Source organism: Macaca nemestrina, chromosome 11, assembly GCF_043159975.1.
Source record: "Macaca nemestrina isolate mMacNem1 chromosome 11, mMacNem.hap1, whole genome shotgun sequence".
Taxonomy (NCBI): Eukaryota; Metazoa; Chordata; class Mammalia; order Primates; family Cercopithecidae; genus Macaca; species Macaca nemestrina.
In genome coordinates, this window is record NC_092135.1 from 127,796,367 (window position 1) to 127,817,969 (window position 21,603).

Sequence of the window (21,603 nt, forward strand, 5' to 3'; positions counted from 1 at the left end):
CATACTTGTTTGAATTCATGTTAGCAATAAATAAATAAATGACGATGGGCTTGGCACAGTGGCTCATGCCTGTAATCCCAGCACTTTGGGAGGTCAAGGTGGGAGGATCACTTGAGCCCAGGAGTTCGAGAACAGCCTGGGCAACATGGTGAAACCTTGCCTCTACGAAACTATTTAAAAATTAGCCGAGCATGGTGGTGCATGACTACCATCCCAGCTACTCAAGAGGCTGAGGCAGGAGGATCACTTGAGCCATAGAGGTTGAGGCTGCAGTGAACCATGATCATGTCACTGCACTCCAGCCTGGGCAACAGAGTAAGACCCTGTCACCAAAAATAATGATGATGATGATGATTTAAAAAAAAAAAAAAAAGAGTATGTGAGTGTCCACACACCCTTGAAACCATCCACAGATCCCAGGTTAAGAATCCTGGTTCTACCTCAGTGTAAAATTTTACCCTGTTTTGGAGGATTCTCGTCATCTCAATATGCGCCTGGGAGAACTGCATTTCTCTAGCTCCACACCTATGCTATTCTAAAAAGCAAGTTCCAAAGGCTCTAGAGTAGCCAAAATAATTTGGCAGGTGGTGAACATATTTACAGGACTCAACCTGATTTTAGGACTTACTATAACTACAGTAGTCTCAAGACAGTGCAGAATTGGCAAAAAGAGACATAAATGTAATAAAATAAAGAGTCCAGAAATAGACCCACACATGTTTGGTCAAATGATTTTAAACAAAGGTACCAAAATAATTCAGTGGAGATAGACAGTCTTTTCAACAAATGTTTCTGAAACTATTAGACATTCGTAAGCAAAAAAAAAAAAAACACACACACACAAAAAAAAACTACCCATACGTTGCACCACATATAAAGAGACTATCTTAAAATGGGTCAAAGACCTTAATGTCAAACCTTAAATGATACTTGACAAAACAGGAGGAGATTTTTGTGGCCTTGGATTAGGCAAAGATCTCTCAGATAGAACACAAAAACTACAAACCATAAAAGAAAAAATTGACCAATTAGACTTCATTGGTCTTTAAAATCTGTCCTTTGAAAGACCTTGTTAAGAAAAGGAAGGGCTAGGCACAGTGGCTGACACATGTAGTCCTAGCACTTTGAGAGGCCGAGGTGGGCAGATTGCTTGAACCCAGGAATTTGAGACCAGCCTGGGCAACATGGTGAAACCCGATCTCTATTAAAAATAAAAAAAATTGGTTGAGTGTGGTGGCACATGCCTGTAGTCCCAGCTACTCAGGAGTTTGAGGTGGGAGGATTGCTTGAGCCTGGCAGGCAGAGGTAGCAAGGAACCGAGATCACGAGATTGCACCACTTCACTCCAGCCTGGGTGACAGAGTGAGACCCTGTCTCAAAAAAAAAAAGAAAGAAAGAAAAGAAAAGAAAAGAAAAGACAAAGAGAGAAAGAAAAAGAAAAAGAAAAAAAGAAAAAAGAAGGAAAAGGAGAAGCCACACATAGGGAGAAAAATATTTGCAAATCACGTATCAAGTAAGGGATTTGAATTTGAATCGGAAATATGGAAAAACAACCTCAGAACTCATTTGGATAGACATTTCATCAAAGAGGCATGGATAGCAAATAGCATATGAAAAGATGTTCAACATCATTAATCATTATAAAAATGCAAATTAAAACCACAATGTGATACCACTGCACACTTATTAGAATAGCTAAAACCTAAATCACCAATGATATACCAAGAACTGACAAGGATGCAAGCAACTGGAACCCTCATTTATTGCTGATGGGAATGCAATGGTACACCTCTTCTGGAAAACACTTCGGCAGCATCTTCTAAAGTTTAACACACACTTACCACATGACCCAGCAATCCCAGGAAATCCTAGTTATTTACTCAAGAGAAATGAAAACATGTCCACTTAAAGACCTGTATGTGAACACTTACAGAAACTTTATTCATAATCACCAAACACTGGAAACAAACCAAATGTCATCAGTTAGTGAAAGGACAAATTGTCGTCTAGCCATACAATGGATACTATTCAGCAATAATAAGAAACAAGCAATTGATTCATGAAACCACATGGATCAATCTCAAAAGCGTTATGTTCAGTGGAAAATGCACACGTATGACGTTCTAGAAAATGCAAAACTATAGTGATGGAAATCAGACCAGTGGCTGACAGGGACTGGGGCTGGGGAGAGGTTTACTACAACGGGGCATGAGGAAATGTATAGGGATGATTGTGGTGGTGTTACACACCTGTATGTCAAAATGCATAGAAATGAATGCCAAGAAGAGTGAATTCTACTGTATGTAAATTATACCTTAATTTTAAAAACAGTCATAAAATGAAAAGAGTCTAGGAATCCTTCATGGGAGAAGCAATAGAGCTAGTCAATTTGAAGTTAAAGATTTTGGTGTTCTTTTCATTGTTCCTGTACTGCATTTTCCCATTCTAAAGTAATATACCTAGGACATATTTAACTTTTTGTCCTATCCTAATACATTCTATTGTGCTTGAAAATTAACCACAAGATTTTGCTCCAAATGACATATTGCAGAAATCTGACTTCAATGCGGTGGGATACTAGGAGTAATGGTAATTCAGCCGACCTCCACTCAGCCTCCACCAGCCCACTGCTACAGACTCTGTGCTTCAGCCGTCTCATGGAAAAGAAGGACTAGATACTTTTCTTCTCTTGTGATTTCTTCCACCACAGACTGTCTCCCATAAAGGAGTTTTAATCTGCCTCTGAAACCCAAAACGTAATTACAAATGCTCCTTTACATCAACTACAAGGACCAGATAAGTACCAGTGTTGAAATTCTAAAGGACCTGCTTGCTGTCAGGAACTATGAGCAAAAGATAGCAGACACGTTTCTATTTCCAAGCGCCTTTCTTTCAAGTACAGTGATTTCATTTCTCAAATCCTGTTTTCCAAAAGCCCTACGCCTTTGCTTTTCTCTTTAAGAAAGAAAGAACATTACACAAACCCAAAGCCTCCATACAGAAACTAAAACTGCCAGAATGGAACCGCAACCCTCTGGTTCCCTTTTCCCTCTGGTGCTCCCTTTGAAAGTCAAAAACAATGGAGCAGTCTGAGGCACAGCAGTACAGTAAGAGCAATAACCCCGTACTCGAAGCCACCATGCCTGGACTCAGATCCCCAACTCTGTCACCAAGCTATAGGACCCCAGGTAGGTTTCCTTAGCCATAAGATGGGGACTCATATTCACTTTTATCAAAATAGCAGTTTGTGTTTATAGAGGGCCAGTTCTGTGCCAGAGACCTTATTATTCACTTTCATCTTTCCAACCATCCTGTCAGCGATTGAGGAAACAGGGTTTAGGAAAGCTAATAAGCCTGTAGTAACTCAGTCAAGATGCTCACCCACACCCAAAACCCCTCCAGTTAGTATTTCTTTTCCCTGCCTCACACACTTCCCTGGAAATAAACTATAACTATGGTGTCCAGACATGTTGGCCAAGGGCTGATATAAAAGGAAAAGTTCAGATCCATCCAGGAAGACTCTATAGATGTAAGCAATTTGAAGACAATGACTGCACTCTTTCTGTCAGTCCCAGGGCCCTACCTAGAGCCTGGGCTAGAGGTAGCCATCAAGAGGGATGGAAGAGAAGAAGAGGAAAAGGGAGCAGGGAGAGGAGCTTTGGGCTAAGTCAAATAAAAATGAAAAAATAAACTCTTTCCACCAATGTTTACAGAAATACTTAGGAGAGGGTCAGCCAACTTCTTCCTTTATCAAGGGCCTTATAATAAATATTTTGGGGCCGGGCACAGTGGCTCACACCTGTCATTCCAACACACTGGGAGGCCGAGATGGGTGCATCACTTGAGCACAAGAGTTCAAGACTAGCCTGGCCAACATGGCAAAACCTCATCTCTAGTAAAAATACAAAAAAAAAAAAAATTAGCCGAATGTGGTGGCACACACCTGTAACTTCAGCTACTCGGGAGGCTGAGGCACAGGAATTGCTTGAACCTGAGAGGCGGAAGCAGCAGTGAGCCGAGATCAGACCACTGCACTCCGGCCTGGGCGACACAGTGAGATTCCATCTCAATAAATAAATAAATATTTTCAGCTTTATGAGCCATGCTGTCTCTTGCAACGCCACCCCTCTACCACTGGATCATGTAAGCAGCCACAGACAACACTTACACAAACGTGTGTGGCTGTGTTCAAAACAACCTCATCCTTGGACACTGAAATCTGGATTTCATATAACTTTCATGCAATATGAGACTTTTTTATATAGAGGCAAGGTTTCACTATGTTGCCCAGGCTACTCTTGAACTCCTGGACTCGAGCGATCCTCCCACCTTGGCCTCCCAAAGTGCTGGGATTACAGGTGTAAGCCGCCATACCCGGCCCAGATATTAGTTTAGTTTTGATTTTTATTCAACCACTTAAAAATGTTAAAACCATTCTTAGTTGGTAGAAAGAATGGGGATGAGGACTGTGCTTTGGCCACCCTTGATTTAGTTCATCAGAAAAGGTGTTTTTTTTGTTTTGTTTTTTTCTTCCCCCCGAGACAGAGTCTCGCTTCAGCCCAGGCTGGAGTGCAGTGATGCGATCTTGGCTCACTGCAACCTCCGCCTTCAGAGTTCAAGTGATTCTCCTGCCTCAGCCTCTCAAGTAGTTGAGACTACAAGCATGTGCCACCACGGTTGGCTAATTTTCATTTTATTTTATTTTATTTTATTTTTGTATTTTTAGTAGAAATGTGGTTTCACCATGTTGGCCAGGCTGGTCTCGAACTCCTGACCTCAGGTGATCCACCTGCCTCAGTCTCCTAAAGTGCTGGGATTATAGGCATGAACCACAGCACTTGGCCACAGAAAAGTATTGTTAAAAGAAAGCTTTATTAGAAATATCAAAAGCTAGGGCTACTGCAAAGGATTTATTGAAAAATATTCTGCACTTCCCAGGACAGACCTGGCACAAGGGGAAATGATTAAACAGATTAAATGTCTTCACGTGCTTTCCTCCTGAACACAGTCCCTCCTCACATGCCCTGGATCTACCCCACAAGGCCCAGGGCCCTTCTGGTGCCCACAGCTGCACCCCACTACACCTGTCATTTATTCAACAGTATTATGTAGAGCCTACTGCATGTAGTCCCAGTGCTGGGTTCCCATGCAACTGGGGGAGGAGGGAGTGGAGATCCTGAGAGCCCTTCCTCTTAAAGACAACTGCTCTAAGATGCACATCATGATTCTTGACTGAAGGTAGGTTCGTGTGTTCAAATAAGAAACGAGTAGTGATTCCCTAGCAGTGTAGACTGTCAGCTCATGCTCTCCTCACTGTTTTCTTATTGTTCTTTGCACTTACTGGGTGAGAAGAACAGAGGAGGAATTAACAAAAGTGAGCACCTTTTATCCTGTGTCTCTCTGATGGGCCAGGCAGGCACTGGGCTAGACACTTCGAAGCCACAGCAACTTTCAAGGTTGGCACCAGGATCCCATTTTCACAGATGATAAAACCAAGCCTCAGAGAAAGGAGTCACTTACCCAAGGACACTGAGAGCCAGATTCTAACCCAGGCCTGACTCCCATGCTTGGACCCCTTCCATTCTAAGTTCACTTTGAGATACAAAATCTATACCATTTGAGGAGGGTGTGGACCAGGAGTTTCCAGGCTGTGAACCTGGTTGTCCTTCAAGCAGGAGTGACCAAGAGCAGGTGCAACTGTCATTTTTCTCTGCCACATGCTGTATGCTGAGCAGGCTATGAAGGAAGATGATGAGTCCAGCAGGAGCTTCTCAACCCTATTCATACATCACCTGGGGAGCATTTAAAAATTACCAGTGCCAGGCCCCACCCTAGGCCAATTAAATCAGAATCTGGGGGACAGGGGAACCATAGGCCCCACTCATTTTTGTTCAAGCTGCCAGCTCAGTTTAATACACTGCCAGGGTTGAGCACTAATGTGGGGGAATCAGAGGAAGGGGTAAATATAAAGAAATTCTGTCTGCAAAGCTTTGCCACATTGTCGAGTTTTCTGTTTGGTGGCGGCAGGATTCTGCAGTCACTGCGTCTGGGTTAAGCAGCTCTGACCACAGCTGCCTACTGAATTGATAAGGATAGCTAAAAATACAACCCCGGCATTCAGCTTTCTGACTCAAACACCCTTCAACTTCAGACTAGATTTTCTTTCTTGTTTGATGCTTATCAAATGAGCACATAAACAAAACCATTTTTGATGGTACCATATCACATGAGAAGCTTAAGCAAAGAAGCTAAAGACAGGAATACGTTTTTGTGAGGTGGCCAAGCCCAGAAGAGTGATGCCTCCTAAGAATGCAGCAAGAATGCAATGCACAAAATAGGCAAATCATTCTGCTTTAATGACACCAAGAAAACATCAAGTTTCCTGCTTTTCTTAAAATTCTTACAGAAATTTTGACAAATTTTTGTTCTTTCATTTCAAAAGAAAACTTCAAGTCACTGAGAATTTTCTAAGAAATCATTTATTTCAGAATAAAAAGTACACATTTATAAAAAGCTTAATACAATTAAATTTTCATTTTCAAAACATGTCATAACATAATTCTTCCTAGTAGAGAGAAAAAGCTATGTCTGTTCGTTGAAGAAGGACAATCAAACACACTGAATAAACTAATATAATCATTTTATATGGGGAAAAATACAATCCTTTGCTTAGCATATCTTTTATTTGCACAACATGTTACCTTTATCCAAAATGTTTTAAACTTCATTCTTGCATACTTCTTTACACTTTTAAAAAGAACTTTACTACATTCTTATTTGTGAGTTACATCATTTCTATAAAGAAAATAAGATAAGCATTGTTAGTCCATTTTAGAGATATGAACATTGAGGTTCAAGGATGTTCGATAATTATCCCAAGGTCACAAGAAGTTCATAGAAAAGCCAGAGAAAGAAGCAACGTCTCTTTACATCTCAGCTACTATTCAACATTTTGTACATACTACAATGTGAGTTTGTGTGTGTTTGTGTGTGGGTGTGTCTGTGTGTGTGTAAAGTCCAGTAACAAAGACCGATGCAGTGCAAAGAACTAGAAATTCTTTTGTTTCTGTTTGTTAGCAAACCTCAATCAAAAATAGGTTCCTCTGAAGCAGACCATTGCTTCAAGTTAGCATGGTTAATCAGAAGAAAGGATTATAAAATCAGTTTAATAAGTAAAATTAACTTATATGAAAAGCAGCCATACCTGTCCCCATTTTACTCCAAGTGCAGAAATTAACATATTGTTATTATAATCCTGAAGGATAAGATCCTTAGGGAACATGTAATGAAAACACAAACAGGTATCTGACTGCTTGAATATTAGGCAAAGAATTATTTTATGAAAATAAAATAAGCTTTACAAAACAAAGTAATACAAATTTAAATAGCCCCTTCTTTGATGGACAGCCTAATAGAAGGAGTTTCTGTACCACTCACCACAAAAGAAAAATTGGCCCAGCCACTGCCACCTCTGATACCTGCCTGCTTCCCCAAATGAATCAGAACAAGCAAGAGCAGCCTCCATTTCTAATCAGTTGAAGTTTTTTCAAACCTATCGGAAACATTTTTTTATGTAGTGTCCATTTGCTTGCCACCATGGTAAAAAGAACTTCAGCTAGGACCCAGAATTCTTTTTTTTTTTTTTTTTTTTTTTTTTTTTTTTTTTTTTGAGACGGAGTCTCACGCTGTTGCCCAGGCTGGAGTGCAGTGGCGCGATCTCGGCTCACTGCAAGCTCCGCCTCCCGGGTTCCCGCCATTCTCCTGCCTCAGCCTCCTGAGTAGCTGGGACTACAGGCGCCCGCCACCGCGCCCGGCTAATTTTTTGTATTTTTAGTAGAGACGGGGTTTCACCGTGGTCTCGATCTCCTGACCTTGTGATCCGCCCGCCTCGGCCTCCCAAAGTGCTGGGATTACAGGCTTGAGCCACCGCGCCCGGCCCAGAATTCTAACTCTACGGTGAAGGTCCCTGGTTAACATGTGGCATAAGGAGAATCTGTGCCTTTATCACCTCTCTGCCTTTTTATTCCAGCTGAGCACACTTGTACAAGCTCACTTAGAGCAAGACTGGACTCGGAAATTACTTCATCCCCTTTTTACTGATAAAACTCAAGGAGGTTACAGCTCTTGCTCCCTATTGTAACTATGACAGGTCCAGGGCTGGATTTTCATCTAGGCACTCTTTAGATTCTATAGCCCCATATCAAGCCAGCCTGGCTGGCTCAAATTCCAGTTCTCATACTTACTAGCAGTGCAACATTGGGACAGTCACTTCACTTTTCTGCACTTCATCTATAAAATAGGGGTGGGGACAGTACCCAGCTCATAGGACATTGCAAGGATCAGCAAGTTATATCTGCAAAGTCGCTGGAACAGTGCTGGCATGTGGCAAGTGCTTAAAAGGAGGGTGAGCTACCATCATCATCATTATCTATCTACAAATTAGATTTTCATATACAGTTTTAAGATCAGCTGAATTTCTCATGATTTAAGATGTCTGCATGTGTTAGAGGCCTTTCAGGGCAGTATCAAAATGTGACTTTGGATTAGTCACTCATTCAAAATGAGCTTCATTTCCTACATTTGACTAAAAGAGATGATGATACTTGTTCTATCTAGTTAAGGTAATGAGCATTTGAAATATGTGCAGAAAGTTTAAAAAGAAAGGGAAGAGGTGACATTTATAGAAATGTCACAGGTGCTCAGTGATTTAACAGCACTTAATTAATTTAATCCTTCTCAGAACCTTAGTTTGAACATCCCACAGAGACAGGATGGACACCCACCCAAAATTTGGTGTGGACCCTGAGACTGAAAATGGCGCACACACGCGCACGTGCGCGCGCGCACACACACACGATATAAAAAGGTTTACTGCTGACATAATGGGGCTCTCTGGGGAGAGCAGGCAGCTCCCAAATGGGTTTAAATGGCTTCTGAGTGCAGGGAAAGGAGACTGGCTTGTGGGTTTTGCTGCACTTTGGGGTTGGGGCTGGGATGGGACAGGGCAGGAGTTTGCATGGTTTCAGCCTCCCGCCAGCACCAAAGGAGGGAACCCCTGGGCTTTCTTATCAGCTTGTTTGGATGTGGAATAAAAGAGGAAGAGGAAGAGGGAGGCTTTAAAGCTGTCAGCTGCAAACAAACATCAAGGAATGGAATCACTGTCTTCACGAGGAATCCTATGAGGTAGATCCCATAGATCCCATCGTTAAAGATGAGGAAATAAGACCCAGCAATTTTAACTTCAGCTTGACTTCAAACCCACACGTCCTACAATTCCCAAATCCTATGAGTCCCCGTGACTCAGGTGACAAAAGAAGCATGTCCTGGACCCCACTGACTTACGCAAACTCAATCAGCCAACCACAGAAAAGCTAAAGACAGCCTTTTTTAAAAAAAGCCTAAAGACAGCCATTTTAATCCCAATTTGTAGTTTATGATTTTCTTAAAATTTCTCCACACACAAAAAGAAACTTCAAGGTTAGGTTCTAATGTTACCATTGCTAACACTATTGTCTTTGGAGGAGGAGGAGTGATGCTCTGTTTAAAAGATCCTCTTCACACCCAGGTAAAATTCCATTTCCAATTTATCCAGTGAGCACGAGGTTCTATTTCAGCAACCACATCGTCTGCAGTGGCTAAGATCCATTTTCCTTATCTGTAATTGAGTATATGTAGTTTCTCTCTCCCTCTCTCCCCTCCCCTCCCCACCACCCCAGGTTTAACTTCTCTTTTGAAATTGTCTTTTGTGTTCTTTGCCGTTCCCATGAAAAATGAGTCTCAAGTCTTACTCCGAGATCATGAACGATTAAATTAAAATCGTCAGGAATCCATTTTTATGGATTATAAGGCCCTGAATCATCTCAGTAAGCTTTTCTGGGTAACCAAGTCCAATCAAGTTCCAAGTTCACTAAGCTTTCCTATGAGGATTACAGTAACTTCAGCGCTCTTTTCAACTCGCCTGCCAGGGCATGCCCTATTGCTTCTGCTCAGATGGGTGGTGTTCACATAGCTAAGTCTACATCAAATGGGAGCTACAAAAGAAACCCGAATCTGTTTTTAACCAGTTGGTTCTGCAATGTTATGTATTAGTTCATGACTCTTCTGAATGAATTATATTATATACCAAGTCACTGCTTAGGACAAATCAAAATATTTATGTTTCTCTGTTAGTCATCTTTAGGGAGCACCAAAGAGCTCTTTTTCTTGAAGATATCTTATATCTATTTTTAGAGTCACCAAAAACCATCTCAGAGTTGTGTTAAATTCCCAGTGTCCAGTCTTTCTTCTCATGAAAATCGATGTGCACTCTAACCTACCTTCTCCCATCCATTCCCACTAAACCCTAGGTCCAAATCAATTATTTCTTTGAAGGATAAAATTCAGACATGTAAATATAACAGCAGTTTAATGGACACACTCAGACAATTCATTTCTTCAGGAAAAGTCATATAAATCATCAATCCACAGGGAAAATTAGCATGAGTCCATTCCCTGGTTTTTGATTTGCAGTTATTTTCACTTTTGCAAAAGCAAGATTTTGTTCGAACGGTTAGAATGGCTCCAACAGGCATTTCCTCCAAGAAGCTATCATGTCCCAAACCTACTCCTGATGCTCACATCACACAAATTCTTCCTCCTCCTCATCACCTCCCTTCAAGGAACTAAGCTTATTGAAACCAGTAAACAAAGAGGAAGAGCACAATGTTGAAAAGATAGATTCAAATTGCTAATTTGCTATTAAAGGAAATAAAAAGATTCTAGATAAATGCGAAAAAATCTGACCGTCAAGGTCAAGCTTCTCAATCCCATTTACCTCTAAAAAATGTAAAACGTGTCATATTGAAAGGGCAACCTTTTTCCCCACTGAAAGAACCTATTCGAGCATTCTCAAAGTAACTCTTCGATCATTGTTATCAAATTTATATGAAACAAACTCCTCCACCCTAAATGTAAGAAAGATAGTATCTGATCCCAAATGTCGTCCATATTCATGTGGTTTAAAGTAATCATTTCAGATGAATTCATTATTTGCCCTACCCTGCAATAGAGGTTTGGGGATTTTCTACCTGTACACACAGTCCTACCAAATTGCCTACTGAAAATATTGATGTTAATAGGTTTCACCGAGCTTTAACGTACTTGTAAAAGCCCCAGATATTATTTTCTGCCAAATTCTCTTGGAAACCCCAAATTCACGGGCGGCTGCTGGCTACATCCTATCGTCCCATCCCTCGCACCGCCCCACGCTTTCTGGCGGCTTCCCGGTGCCCTGCTCACGTCCCGGCTGCCAGCCCCAAGCGTGCGCCCCGTGGAGCGTACGGCAGGAAGGGCGGCCCTGCCAGCGCCACGTACAATGGCCCCTCGAATGCCTCCGACTGTTCCAGCACTGCTCCTAAGCTTAGAGAGGGCTGGTCGCAGGCCGAGGAGAGGCAGCTGCCCTCCTCGTCCTCTGGCTGCCTTGTCACAGTCCACAAGGGCGGAGGAAGAGAAGAAAGTGCTCCACCACCTGGCACGGGGCCCACCATCACTTGACTCGCACACTGCAAACCCTTTACACACACAGGGTCCAGCGGGACGGGAAGCGTGGACTACCTGGACATTGAACACCTCGCCGGGTACGCTCGGAGCCGGCTTCTCCGCGCTGCCAAGGCGGACACCGCTCGAGTGGTTCTCGGCTCGGCCCGGCCGGAAGGGGCGCGCCACTCGGTGGCCAACCGGAGCGTCTGGAGCCCCGCGCGAGGAGCGCCGAGCCCCGGAGCGGCACACCCCGAGAGCCCCGCTGGCCCCGCCCGGGAACCAGGGTGGGTAAGGGAATCAGGGTCGGCCCGGGTGTCCGCGTCCACGCGGGCCAAGAGACTGGATCCATTGCCTTCCCGAAGTGGGAAAGCCTGGGTCAGGCGTGCCCACTGTCCGGCAGCAGCAGCAGGGCCGGCGGGAAGAGACTGCTGGTCCCGGACCAGCGCCCCACACCGCGCCCGCCGCTTACACTCACCTGGCAGTTGGCGCCGGAGATCCCGGCGGGGCAGGTGCAGCTGTAGCCAGGCTCGCCGGCGGGGGCAGGGCTCTGCGGGTCTGGCTCAGGGCGCGGGGTGCACACGCCCCCGTTCCGGCAGGGCTGCGCGGCGCATGGCCCGGGCGCGGATAGGGGCGCGGCTGGCACAGGGCTGGCCAGGGAGCTGCCTCGGGGCCCCGCGCTGAGCAGCAGCAGCAGCAGGGCTAGCGCGGGCAGCAGCTGCGCACCGGGCGCCTGGGCGCGGCGGGGCTGCATGGCCGGCCGGGAGGGCGCGGGAGCCGGAGCCAGGACGCGGTGACGGTGGCAGTGGCGGCGAGAGCTGCGAGAGCGGCGGCGGCGGCTAGAGCTGCTCGGCGGGGCCGGGCGCCTCCTGCAGCTGCGGGATCCGCGGTTCCCCGGGCAACGGCGGGCGGGGCCTGCGGGGCGGGGCGGGGCGGGGCGAGCGGGGGGCGGGGCGCCCGGCAGCTCTGGCTCGGGAGCACTGGGGAGTGGGGCCTCTTTCCCTGCAGGGAGTTGGGGCGGGGGTTGCAGAAAGGCGACGCGGGACCCCGTACCCCAGGAGTGAGTCGAAGTCACGGGTGTGTCCAGAAGAAGCCCTGGTACAGGGAGCCGGGCGATGCTGGGGCAGGAAAGGGGCTGGAGAGGACCACGCGTGCGGGAGGGGGGGCTTTGAGGGGCCTCCAGAGCCAGAGGCACCCGGTGAGCCCCAAGGCCCGGGCTGGGCGGGGCGCGGGAGGCGACAGGGCACCCCAAGGGAGGGGCGACGCGCTCGCAGCAGCCACCCTTGGCCTCTTGGCGCAGAATCTGCAAGACCGCCGCGGGGCCGGGCCTTGCCTCATCCCCCGGGACTGCTCCCCTTCCCCCAGCGCTTCTCGCGGCAACCCCAGCCCTCCCGCCCGGCCACGGAACCCTGCGCCCGACGCTTGCTCAGCAGTCGGGCTCGCCTGGAAGTGACCTCGCGTCAGCCAGGCGGACCCCGGGCCCTTGTCCTTGGTGCTGACCGAGCTGTCTCCTTCTCGTCGGCCCTTTCCAGAGCGCGGGGCCTGCCGCGCCACTAAGGAATGTCTGGCCTCGCTGTCTCGGGGCGGGAAGAGGCCTCGGTGTCAGGTTGTCCACCCCTGTCGTTGAACCTAGGGGGAAACTGAGGCCCAGAAAGTCTGGACTCGAATCCAGTGGGTCAATTGACTCCCAGTCCAGAACGCCCGAAAGAACAGTTCAGAAGCCCAGGTTGGCAGAGGCGCTGCTAGCAGAAGGAATCGCAACAGGGGACTCTGTGTAAAAGGAGCATTCGCTGTGACCTACTTCAGGGGGCTCTTCTACACGTCCTGGCTGGGCTGACTGGTGCTGCGACCGCCAGGGAGGCTGCACTCCGCTAAATAAAGCGCAGCCAGCCTTGTCTCCTCCACCTGACCTTTCACAATCTCTACTACCTGTGGGTTCCCAGGTACCTGTTACCTTCTTTTTAAGGTGGCTAAATGAAAAAAGAAATTGTGATTCCCCTGGATTGACAATCTGGGTCAATTTTGTTTTAGTAAACACAAAAGTAGCTTGTTTTGTTTTTAAAATAATAATAATAAAGTAGGGACTCCATGTGAACAATGCTGTAGGTGTCACAGACGCCAGAGGCTGCTAAAAGTCCTCCAGTGGAAACAGGAGGCAGACTGCATGGTTTCTCCCTGTCCTGTTCAAACACAGAAGCAAATGTCCCACTTTTCTGCTTTAAGAGATACCTAAAATTCATGTGGCCATCGCAGGAAATCACTGAACACCAGACAGATCTGCAAGCAGAGAATTCAGACCTCCAAGTGGATACAAACAGTTATTACATTTTTCCTCACACCTGCTGTCTTTTAATCTAAGACCTCTTCCTTTTGAAAATTCTTAATTTTGTGCCACTCCAGCACCCTCTGCTGGTACTAGTGTCGTCATTCAGGTGATTTCTGTGGCCCTGGAGTTGCATTCTTTCCTGAAACTAACTTCTGTTACCTTGAATCCTGGACTAGTGGATAGTGCTCTTCATTCCCTTCCATCAAGACACACACACAAATGAAGCAAGATGAAGTGTAAAAAGGTTGTGAGTTAATTAAAATCACATTTCAGTTTATTATCCTTTTGCCCAAGCAACCCCTTTGTTTGTGTATTTCATATTACTTTGAAATATAGGATAATTAAAAGTGGTTTTATTTTCTGGATGCTGGTTACTGCATGTTTCAGATAATTTTCCTTTCTTAAAGTATTCTCTTAGTCTTTAATCTTTAAAGTGCATATTATGGCAGAGACAATACAAGATCCTTTCATTTTTTTCCAGGCTAAAAAGGAAGACTATAATCTTCCTGCACCTTAGCTTATAGACGGAGCAACATGCTTAACGCTGGAAAAAAAGCATATTGACTTGCATGCCCTGGTCCCAAAACATCCATGTACTAAGCGCCATGCAAGTGTTAACTATTATTACTATTATCACTCTCAGAGAAATGGGTCTTTTCTGTAGATTCTGAAAGCTGATCTGGTACTTCACTGACAGCTTTTCTACCATCTGCAAGATCCCCAAATACTCAATGAAAAAGTCCAACTAATACATTACCCTGTCACATTAGCAAAAGTGATTAAAATAATATTGCCTCTATGTTTAAATGAAAGCTAGTAATCCAGGCTTTTGTTTTCTATTATTCCCAACTTACAGAATATCGAATCTTCATCCTGACCCATCTCATTTCCTTTTTTGATAAAGGCCCTATATTGACAAGTCAAAGGCCAAATATACCAATAATGTATCTTGATTTTAGAAAAAAAAAGTGATAGAATTTCTTATGATCACCTTATGGAGAAAATTCAGCTAAGTGGACTCAAAACTGTTTAACAACACACCAGTCAGGGGGTCACTATCAAGCTACCAGAAGTTTTTAGGGACATGCCATGTAGTTGAAATTTCTGGCAGCTGATAAAATTCATACCAGAATCAACATGTAAATTTATCTTAATCAGTAAAAATGCTGAGCTAAAATAAATGAAATGGAATATGAAGTGAATGATAGTACATTTGACCTTACTGCTACTTCTTTGTAAGACTTTACCTTCCTGCTCTCCTTAAAGTTAGATGTAGTCATATTATTTGCCATGGTCATAAAATGTGCAGGGAATAGTATGCACCACTTCCAGATGGAAACTTTTAAAATCCCGCACATGTCCCACTGTGTTCTCCTCTCCTTAGCATGACAACTGGCAAGATTCCAAGAGGTGGAATGGGGGTTCCTCCAGCTTGTGGCCCTGAGAGAGGATGATGTGGTGAAGCAATGGGAACCTGCAATGGGCATATGACCTAAGAAATAAACCACTATGGTTTTAAGCCACTGAGTCCCAACGATGTAAAATAAGTTGAGGCCACACATTAATAAGTGGCAGAGCAGGATTGATTGTTCCCCAATGAGCCAGGCAGCATGACTAGTGATCTCAGGTGTACTATTTCTGCCAGGTAGAAGGCTGGATCCCATTAGAAATTCTAAGACTTCTGGATTTGGTGGAATGGAAACATTTCAAAACAATTTACAAGATTCATTTCTCTTCATAGATCTAGTTTAGAGTTACAACTCAATTGCACTATACCCATAGGGTTTTATAAAAATGTTACAAACTAATGCAAATATAATTGTCTTTATCTTTTGCATTTTGTCACAAATGGAGAAAATCAACTTCCCAGAGCAGCAGGTTCACAGGTAGCCAATTGGGAACCACTGGCCTCAATGAGAACACCACACCTGATGAGGTTTTCAAACTCTGTGTCCACCACGGCATCCTGTGAGAATGCCAGTCTGGGTGCACCACGTCATCATGCACAGACTTAGAAACTTACATTTAGAAGAAATTGCAAAGGTTACCAAGCTTGATCTCCCAGGATTTGAACTAAGACCCAAACTAAATTATTTATCATAAGATGATAAATCACCTCCAACTTACCTGGGATTTAGTACCCACCTTCTTTCCAAAAGAATCTTAAGCTTTTCCTGCAGTCATTAGCAGATGGTCTCTATATTTCCCTCTGCACCTTCATTTGCCAGTGACGTCATATGACAGTGATGTTATTCCTGCTACCCCTTCCCACATTCAGTTAACCTTTAAGGACACAAAAAAACACCCGTCCTCCCTGCAGAGGGTGGGACTGGATGCTGGATTGAAGCTGGAGTCAGCTTGAAAGAAAAAGTTGGCCATGTATAGAGAGAAGGGACACATTGCCTGGTGACAGCTTTCTACCATGAAGAACAGCACCAGCCTACTTTGGCCAGAACAGTTCTATTAGGACCCATGATAGCACGGGGCAAGTTATTCTCTTTGACCTTCAGATGTCATATAAAATGGAGAGGAGACAAAACCCCAATTTTATAGAGCTCTAGGTGATGATAGTGATGATGTAGAGTATTTACAGTGTACCAGACACTAATGTGAGTATTCTTTACATACGATCTCATTTAATCCTGATGCCAGCATGATGAGGTAGGAACTATGACTGGTGCCCAATTAAAGGACAAAATTGAGGTGAAATGAGCTGAAGTAAAATGACTAAAGTCACTCAGTTTGCAAGGGGCATGGCCAAGACTTAAACATAGAGAGGAGTCTGGCTTATGAGCCATGCTTTCTTTGAATCTCTGCTCTGAATCTCCTACAGTGCAGAGTCTGACACTTAGTAGATACTATGTATCCTGCAATGTAAAGTCTGATACTTAGTGGATATTGCACATGAGCTATAGAGACAAATATAGATAGATAGATGTACCTATGGATAATGTATATATCATATAAATATAGATGATGTATCGTGTGTGATGTATATCATGTATGTGTGTGATGTATATCATGTATGTATGTGTGATGTGTGTATATATGTGACATATGTATGATATATCTGTATATATCAATAATATATGGTATGGTGAACAGTGCTTGCTGGGTTTTGGTTTATTGTGGGGAGGTACTTGAGAGTTTTAGTTTGCTCACTTGCCTCTCTGCAACGTAACTACTACTCCTGATTTGTGAAGGTGTAAGATGTGAAAACTGGATGGGACTCTCCAAAGATCTTTTCTGAGGAGGAAGAGGATGCATTGAAGAAGCTAATAGCTGCCCATGCTGAGTAGCTGCAGAACCAGAATGAGACTCCAAGCCTCCAAATCACCAGTTTATGCTTTATCCACTTTCCCATAGCACCTTTCCTCCACTTCCAGTATTTCCTACAAAACAATCAATCAATGCAAAAAGGCAATGTAAAAAATATAAATACTAAATAAGTACATGGGAGTTTTAAGTATCTTTGAAGAATCGTCATGAAGAATAAATGATTTGCATTCATTATAGCCACAAGCACTAGGTAATTATCTTATTCCTTTAATTAGTAGTATCTTTATTAAAATGAGTCATTTAAGTGTTAGCATATATATTCAGATTATTTTATTCTATTATCAATGAACAATTCTTAAATCCTGTTTGAGACAGGTTCACATTTACTTTCTTCCCTCTAGACTTGCTCTGATTTGAATTGAACCACTGTTCTAGCAGCTGTTTAAAACAGTTTTAATTTATTTTACATTATCACTGTAATATTGATTTGATCTAGGGTAGGTTTAAGTGAGGTCTTGAATAAAAAGACAGCAAGGAAGCATATCTTCCCTATATAAATATTTCATAAAGCACTTGAGCCACCTGCAAGTGGAAATCAGGTATTTTCACATTGATTCACGAGAACATGAAAAGTATTTTAAACTCAATAACTGTTTTTAATTCCCTATACTGGAACATAGGATCCAGTGTCTCTTCTCTCTATACATGGCCAACTGTTTCTTTCAAGCTGACTCCAGCTTCAATCCAGCATCCAGCCCCACCCTCTGCAGGGAGGACGGGTGTTTTTGTGTCTCCTTAAAGGTTAACCAAATGTGGAAAGGGGTAGCAGGAATGATGTCACTGTCTACAGGTAACTGAAAGTCCAGAGGGAAATATAGAGACCATTTTGCCAATGGCTGCAGAAAACTTAGATTCTTTTGGAAAGAAGGTGGGTGCTACATCTCCGGTAAGCTGGAAGTGATTTATCATATAATAAAGCCACATAACTGACCTGCAAATAAAGAGATTCAGTTTAAGTCCTCTTCTTTGCACCTGAATTTATTCTGGGATCTGAAAATAGACTATTATGAAATAGGTCCAGTCTTTGGGTTTTCCAGACACAATATTTTATGCTTTTATTTCCACATAGAAGGTGTTTGTATTAATGGCTTAAACAAATTATGGGTTTATTCTCCCACATAAAAGAAGTCTGGAAGTTGTCAGTCGAGGGCTGATAACAGTGCTGATGACTCACTCAGTTATCAGCCAAGAAGCTTCCTGTCTGTACTACAAATGAAGCCTGAAATGTCTGAGCTCCATTATCACCAACTTGCCTATGGTGGGACATCTGTGGTTTTCTCCATCTAGTTGGTATCTCTCCTTCTTGGATAGCTGGGGCCCAGTTTTGCCATGGGGAAACCAAGTCTCAGCCATGTGCTGCACATGAAACTGATCCCACTGCCAGGTCCAGGAGTAGCCACATGACCTAGACCTGAGCATTCCCCTGGTGACAGATTGGTTCAGAGATGGACATGTGACCCCAGTCACACACCATTGACACCAAAAGCTCAACAGAGCTATCAGATACATACAAAAACAACTGATGCAGCCAGGTGCGGTGGCTCCTGCCTGTCATCCCAGGACTTTGGGAGACTGAGGCAAGTGGATCACCTGAGGTCAGGAGTTCGAGACCAGCCTGGCCAAAATGGTAAAACCCCATCTCTACTAAAAATACAAAAAAAATTAGCTGGGCATGGTGGCACACAACTGTAATCCCAGCCACTCTGGAGGCTGAGCCAGGAGTATCGTTTGCACCGGGGAGGCAGCTGTGTCAGTGAGCCGAGATCACACCATCAAATTCCAGCCTTGGCGACAGAGCGAGACTCCATCTAAAAAAAAAAAAAAAAAAAAAAAAAAAAAATGCAAAATAGGCCAGGCGCAGTGGCTCATGCCTGTAATCTCAGCACTTCAGGAGAGCAAAGCAGGCAGATCATCTGAGGTCGGGAGTTTGAGACCAGCCTGGTCAACATGCCAAAACCCCATCTCTACCAAAAATACAAAAATTAGCTGGGTGTCATGGCACATGCCTGTAATCCCAGCTACTCGGGGGGCTGAGGTAGGAGAATCACTTGAACCCAGGAGGCAGAGGTTTCAGTGAGCCAAGATCACACCACTGCACTCCAGCCTGGGAGACAGAGTGAGACTCCATCTCAAAAAAAAAAAAAAAAAAATAGCAAAATAATCCAGCAAATTATTTAAAAGTTGATATATAATGACCAAGTAGGATTTATTTCCAGAACAACAGCATGATTATCAGAACACCTATTTACCTATATTAATAGATTTAAAAAGAAAAATACTATGGCCTTCTTCATAAATGTTGAAGATGCATTTAATAAAATTCAGTATACATTATTGATAAATAATCAAATGAAAAGAGATAACTACTACCTTATAATGCAACAGATCTGTCACAACCCAAAAGTCAACATCATGCTTAATGAAAGAATATGAAAAGGAATCCCATTAGAGCTGATAATAAGATGATACCATCATCGTTATCATTTAATATTGTTCTTGAGGTATTAAACCAAACCGGTATCCAAAAGCAAATTTATAAATATTTAATTGCAGAGGAAGTAAAATTATTATATGCAAACAATATAATATCATACCTAGAGAATACAACTTAAAATATACTACAAACAATAAGAAAATTCCATAAGATATCAAAATAAATACACAGAATCAAAAACCCTCATATATGCAAATAATAGTAGTTAATTGATGTGGGAGTGGGGAATCTCACTTACATTAGAAACAAAAAATTTTGTAAAAATTATAACAAGAATGTGAAATACCTATTGAAGAAAATTTTTAAATATAATCAAATGACACAAAATAAACTTGGACAAATGTAAAGACATACCATATACTTGAATAGGAAGATGTGACATCATAAAATATAAATGCCTCTAAGCTAATCTGTACATTTAACACAATAAATAGAATCACCAATGGAATTTGGTGAGGGAGAGTATGGAATTGAACAAGCTGATTCTAAAGTTCACATGAAAAATAAGCAACCTAAGAAAGCCAAGAAACTCCTGAACAAGAAGGAAATGAGGTGGAACTAACCAATATTAAAACATAATATAAAGCTACAATAATTAAAATAGTGTGACACATTAAACAGACAAATTTATGGAACAGACTAGGGAGTCCAGAGATAGACCTAAATATTTGTAAGAATATGCTAAGAACTGGAAGGCTTGTTCAGTAAGTTATATTGAGATAAGTGAGTCATCACATGGAAAAATAATAGTATTGAATCCATACCTCACAACTTATACATCAATAAACTCCAAGTGGATCAAATATGTCAAGGTAACCCAAAAGAACGAAGCCATAAAAATGCAAGAAGAAACCAAGGCAGAATATTTTTATGATACTGGAGTGTGACACATATCCAGAAGCCATTAAAAAAAGAAAGATCAAAACACTTGTCGGCATAAAATTAAAGAATTTCACATGACAAAAATCACCATATGCTATATGAAAACACTAGGAAAAATCATGTGCAAACTTTATCAAAATCAAAGGGCTAATTTTCCTACTACAGAGATATCTTCCATAAGGCAATAAGAAAGATCATTGACAAACTTCAAAAGTTTCTATTCCTTTCAGCATCGCCTCTCAAAGTGCATCCCAAAGGACACTAGTTTCTTTAGATATTGGCCAACTTGTTAGATAAATGTCTAGAAGTGATCATTTGTATTTTGCACAGCAGATATGTGCATTTATAATTTCAAGAGATAGGGCCAGATTGCCCTTCTTAGACATTCTACCACTTCACATTTCTGCCAGTTAATGTATGGGAGTCCCTGTTCTCTCTATTATGAGGTTTCATCAAACGTTTTCATACTGGAAAATCTGCTAGGTGAAAAAGTGTTGTATTAGTCTGTTTTCATACTGCTGTAAATAACTCCCCAAGACTGGGCAATTTATAAAGGAAAGAGGTTTAATTGACTCACAGTTCAACATGGCTGGGGAGGCCTCAGGAAATTTACAATCATGGCAGAAGGCAAAGGGGAAGCAAGACGTGTTCTTCACAAGGCACCAGGAAGAAGCGCCAAGCAAAAGAGGAAGAGCCCCTTATAAAACAATTAGATTACGTGAGAACTCACTCACTAACATCAGAACAGCACGGGGGAACCACCCCCATGGCTTACTTACCTCTACCTGGTCTCTCCCTTGACATGTGCAGATTATGGGGATTATAAGGATTACAATTCAAGATGAGATTTGGGTGCGGATACAAAGCCTAACGTATCTTAGTGTAGTTTTCAGACATGTTTCTTTTTGTTTATTGTTTTTGTTCTTTTGAGACGGGGTCTCCCTCTGTCACCCAGGCTGGAGTGCATAATCTTGGCACGATCTTGGCACACTGTGCCCTTGACTTCCCAAGCTCAGGAGATCCTCCCACCTCAGCCTACCAAGTAGCT

General features: G+C 43.1%; 1 protein-coding gene across 2 annotated transcripts in view; it reads right to left on the bottom strand.

Moving 5' to 3' along the window:
* LOC105473962 (delta/notch like EGF repeat containing) overlaps window positions 1-12,392 on the bottom strand; it is a 363,113-nt gene extending 350,721 nt beyond the window's left edge. The window contains exon 1 of one of the 2 annotated variants that reach the window (XM_011728232.2): window positions 11,993-12,392. In XM_011728232.2, coding sequence (XP_011726534.2) covers window positions 11,993-12,268 — 276 coding nt within the window. In that variant the 5' untranslated portion in view covers window positions 12,269-12,392. The remainder of the gene's footprint in view (window positions 1-11,992) is intronic. The other variant, XM_071073494.1, reaches the window with a different exon arrangement.
* Window positions 12,393-21,603: the final 9,211 nt, after the last annotated feature.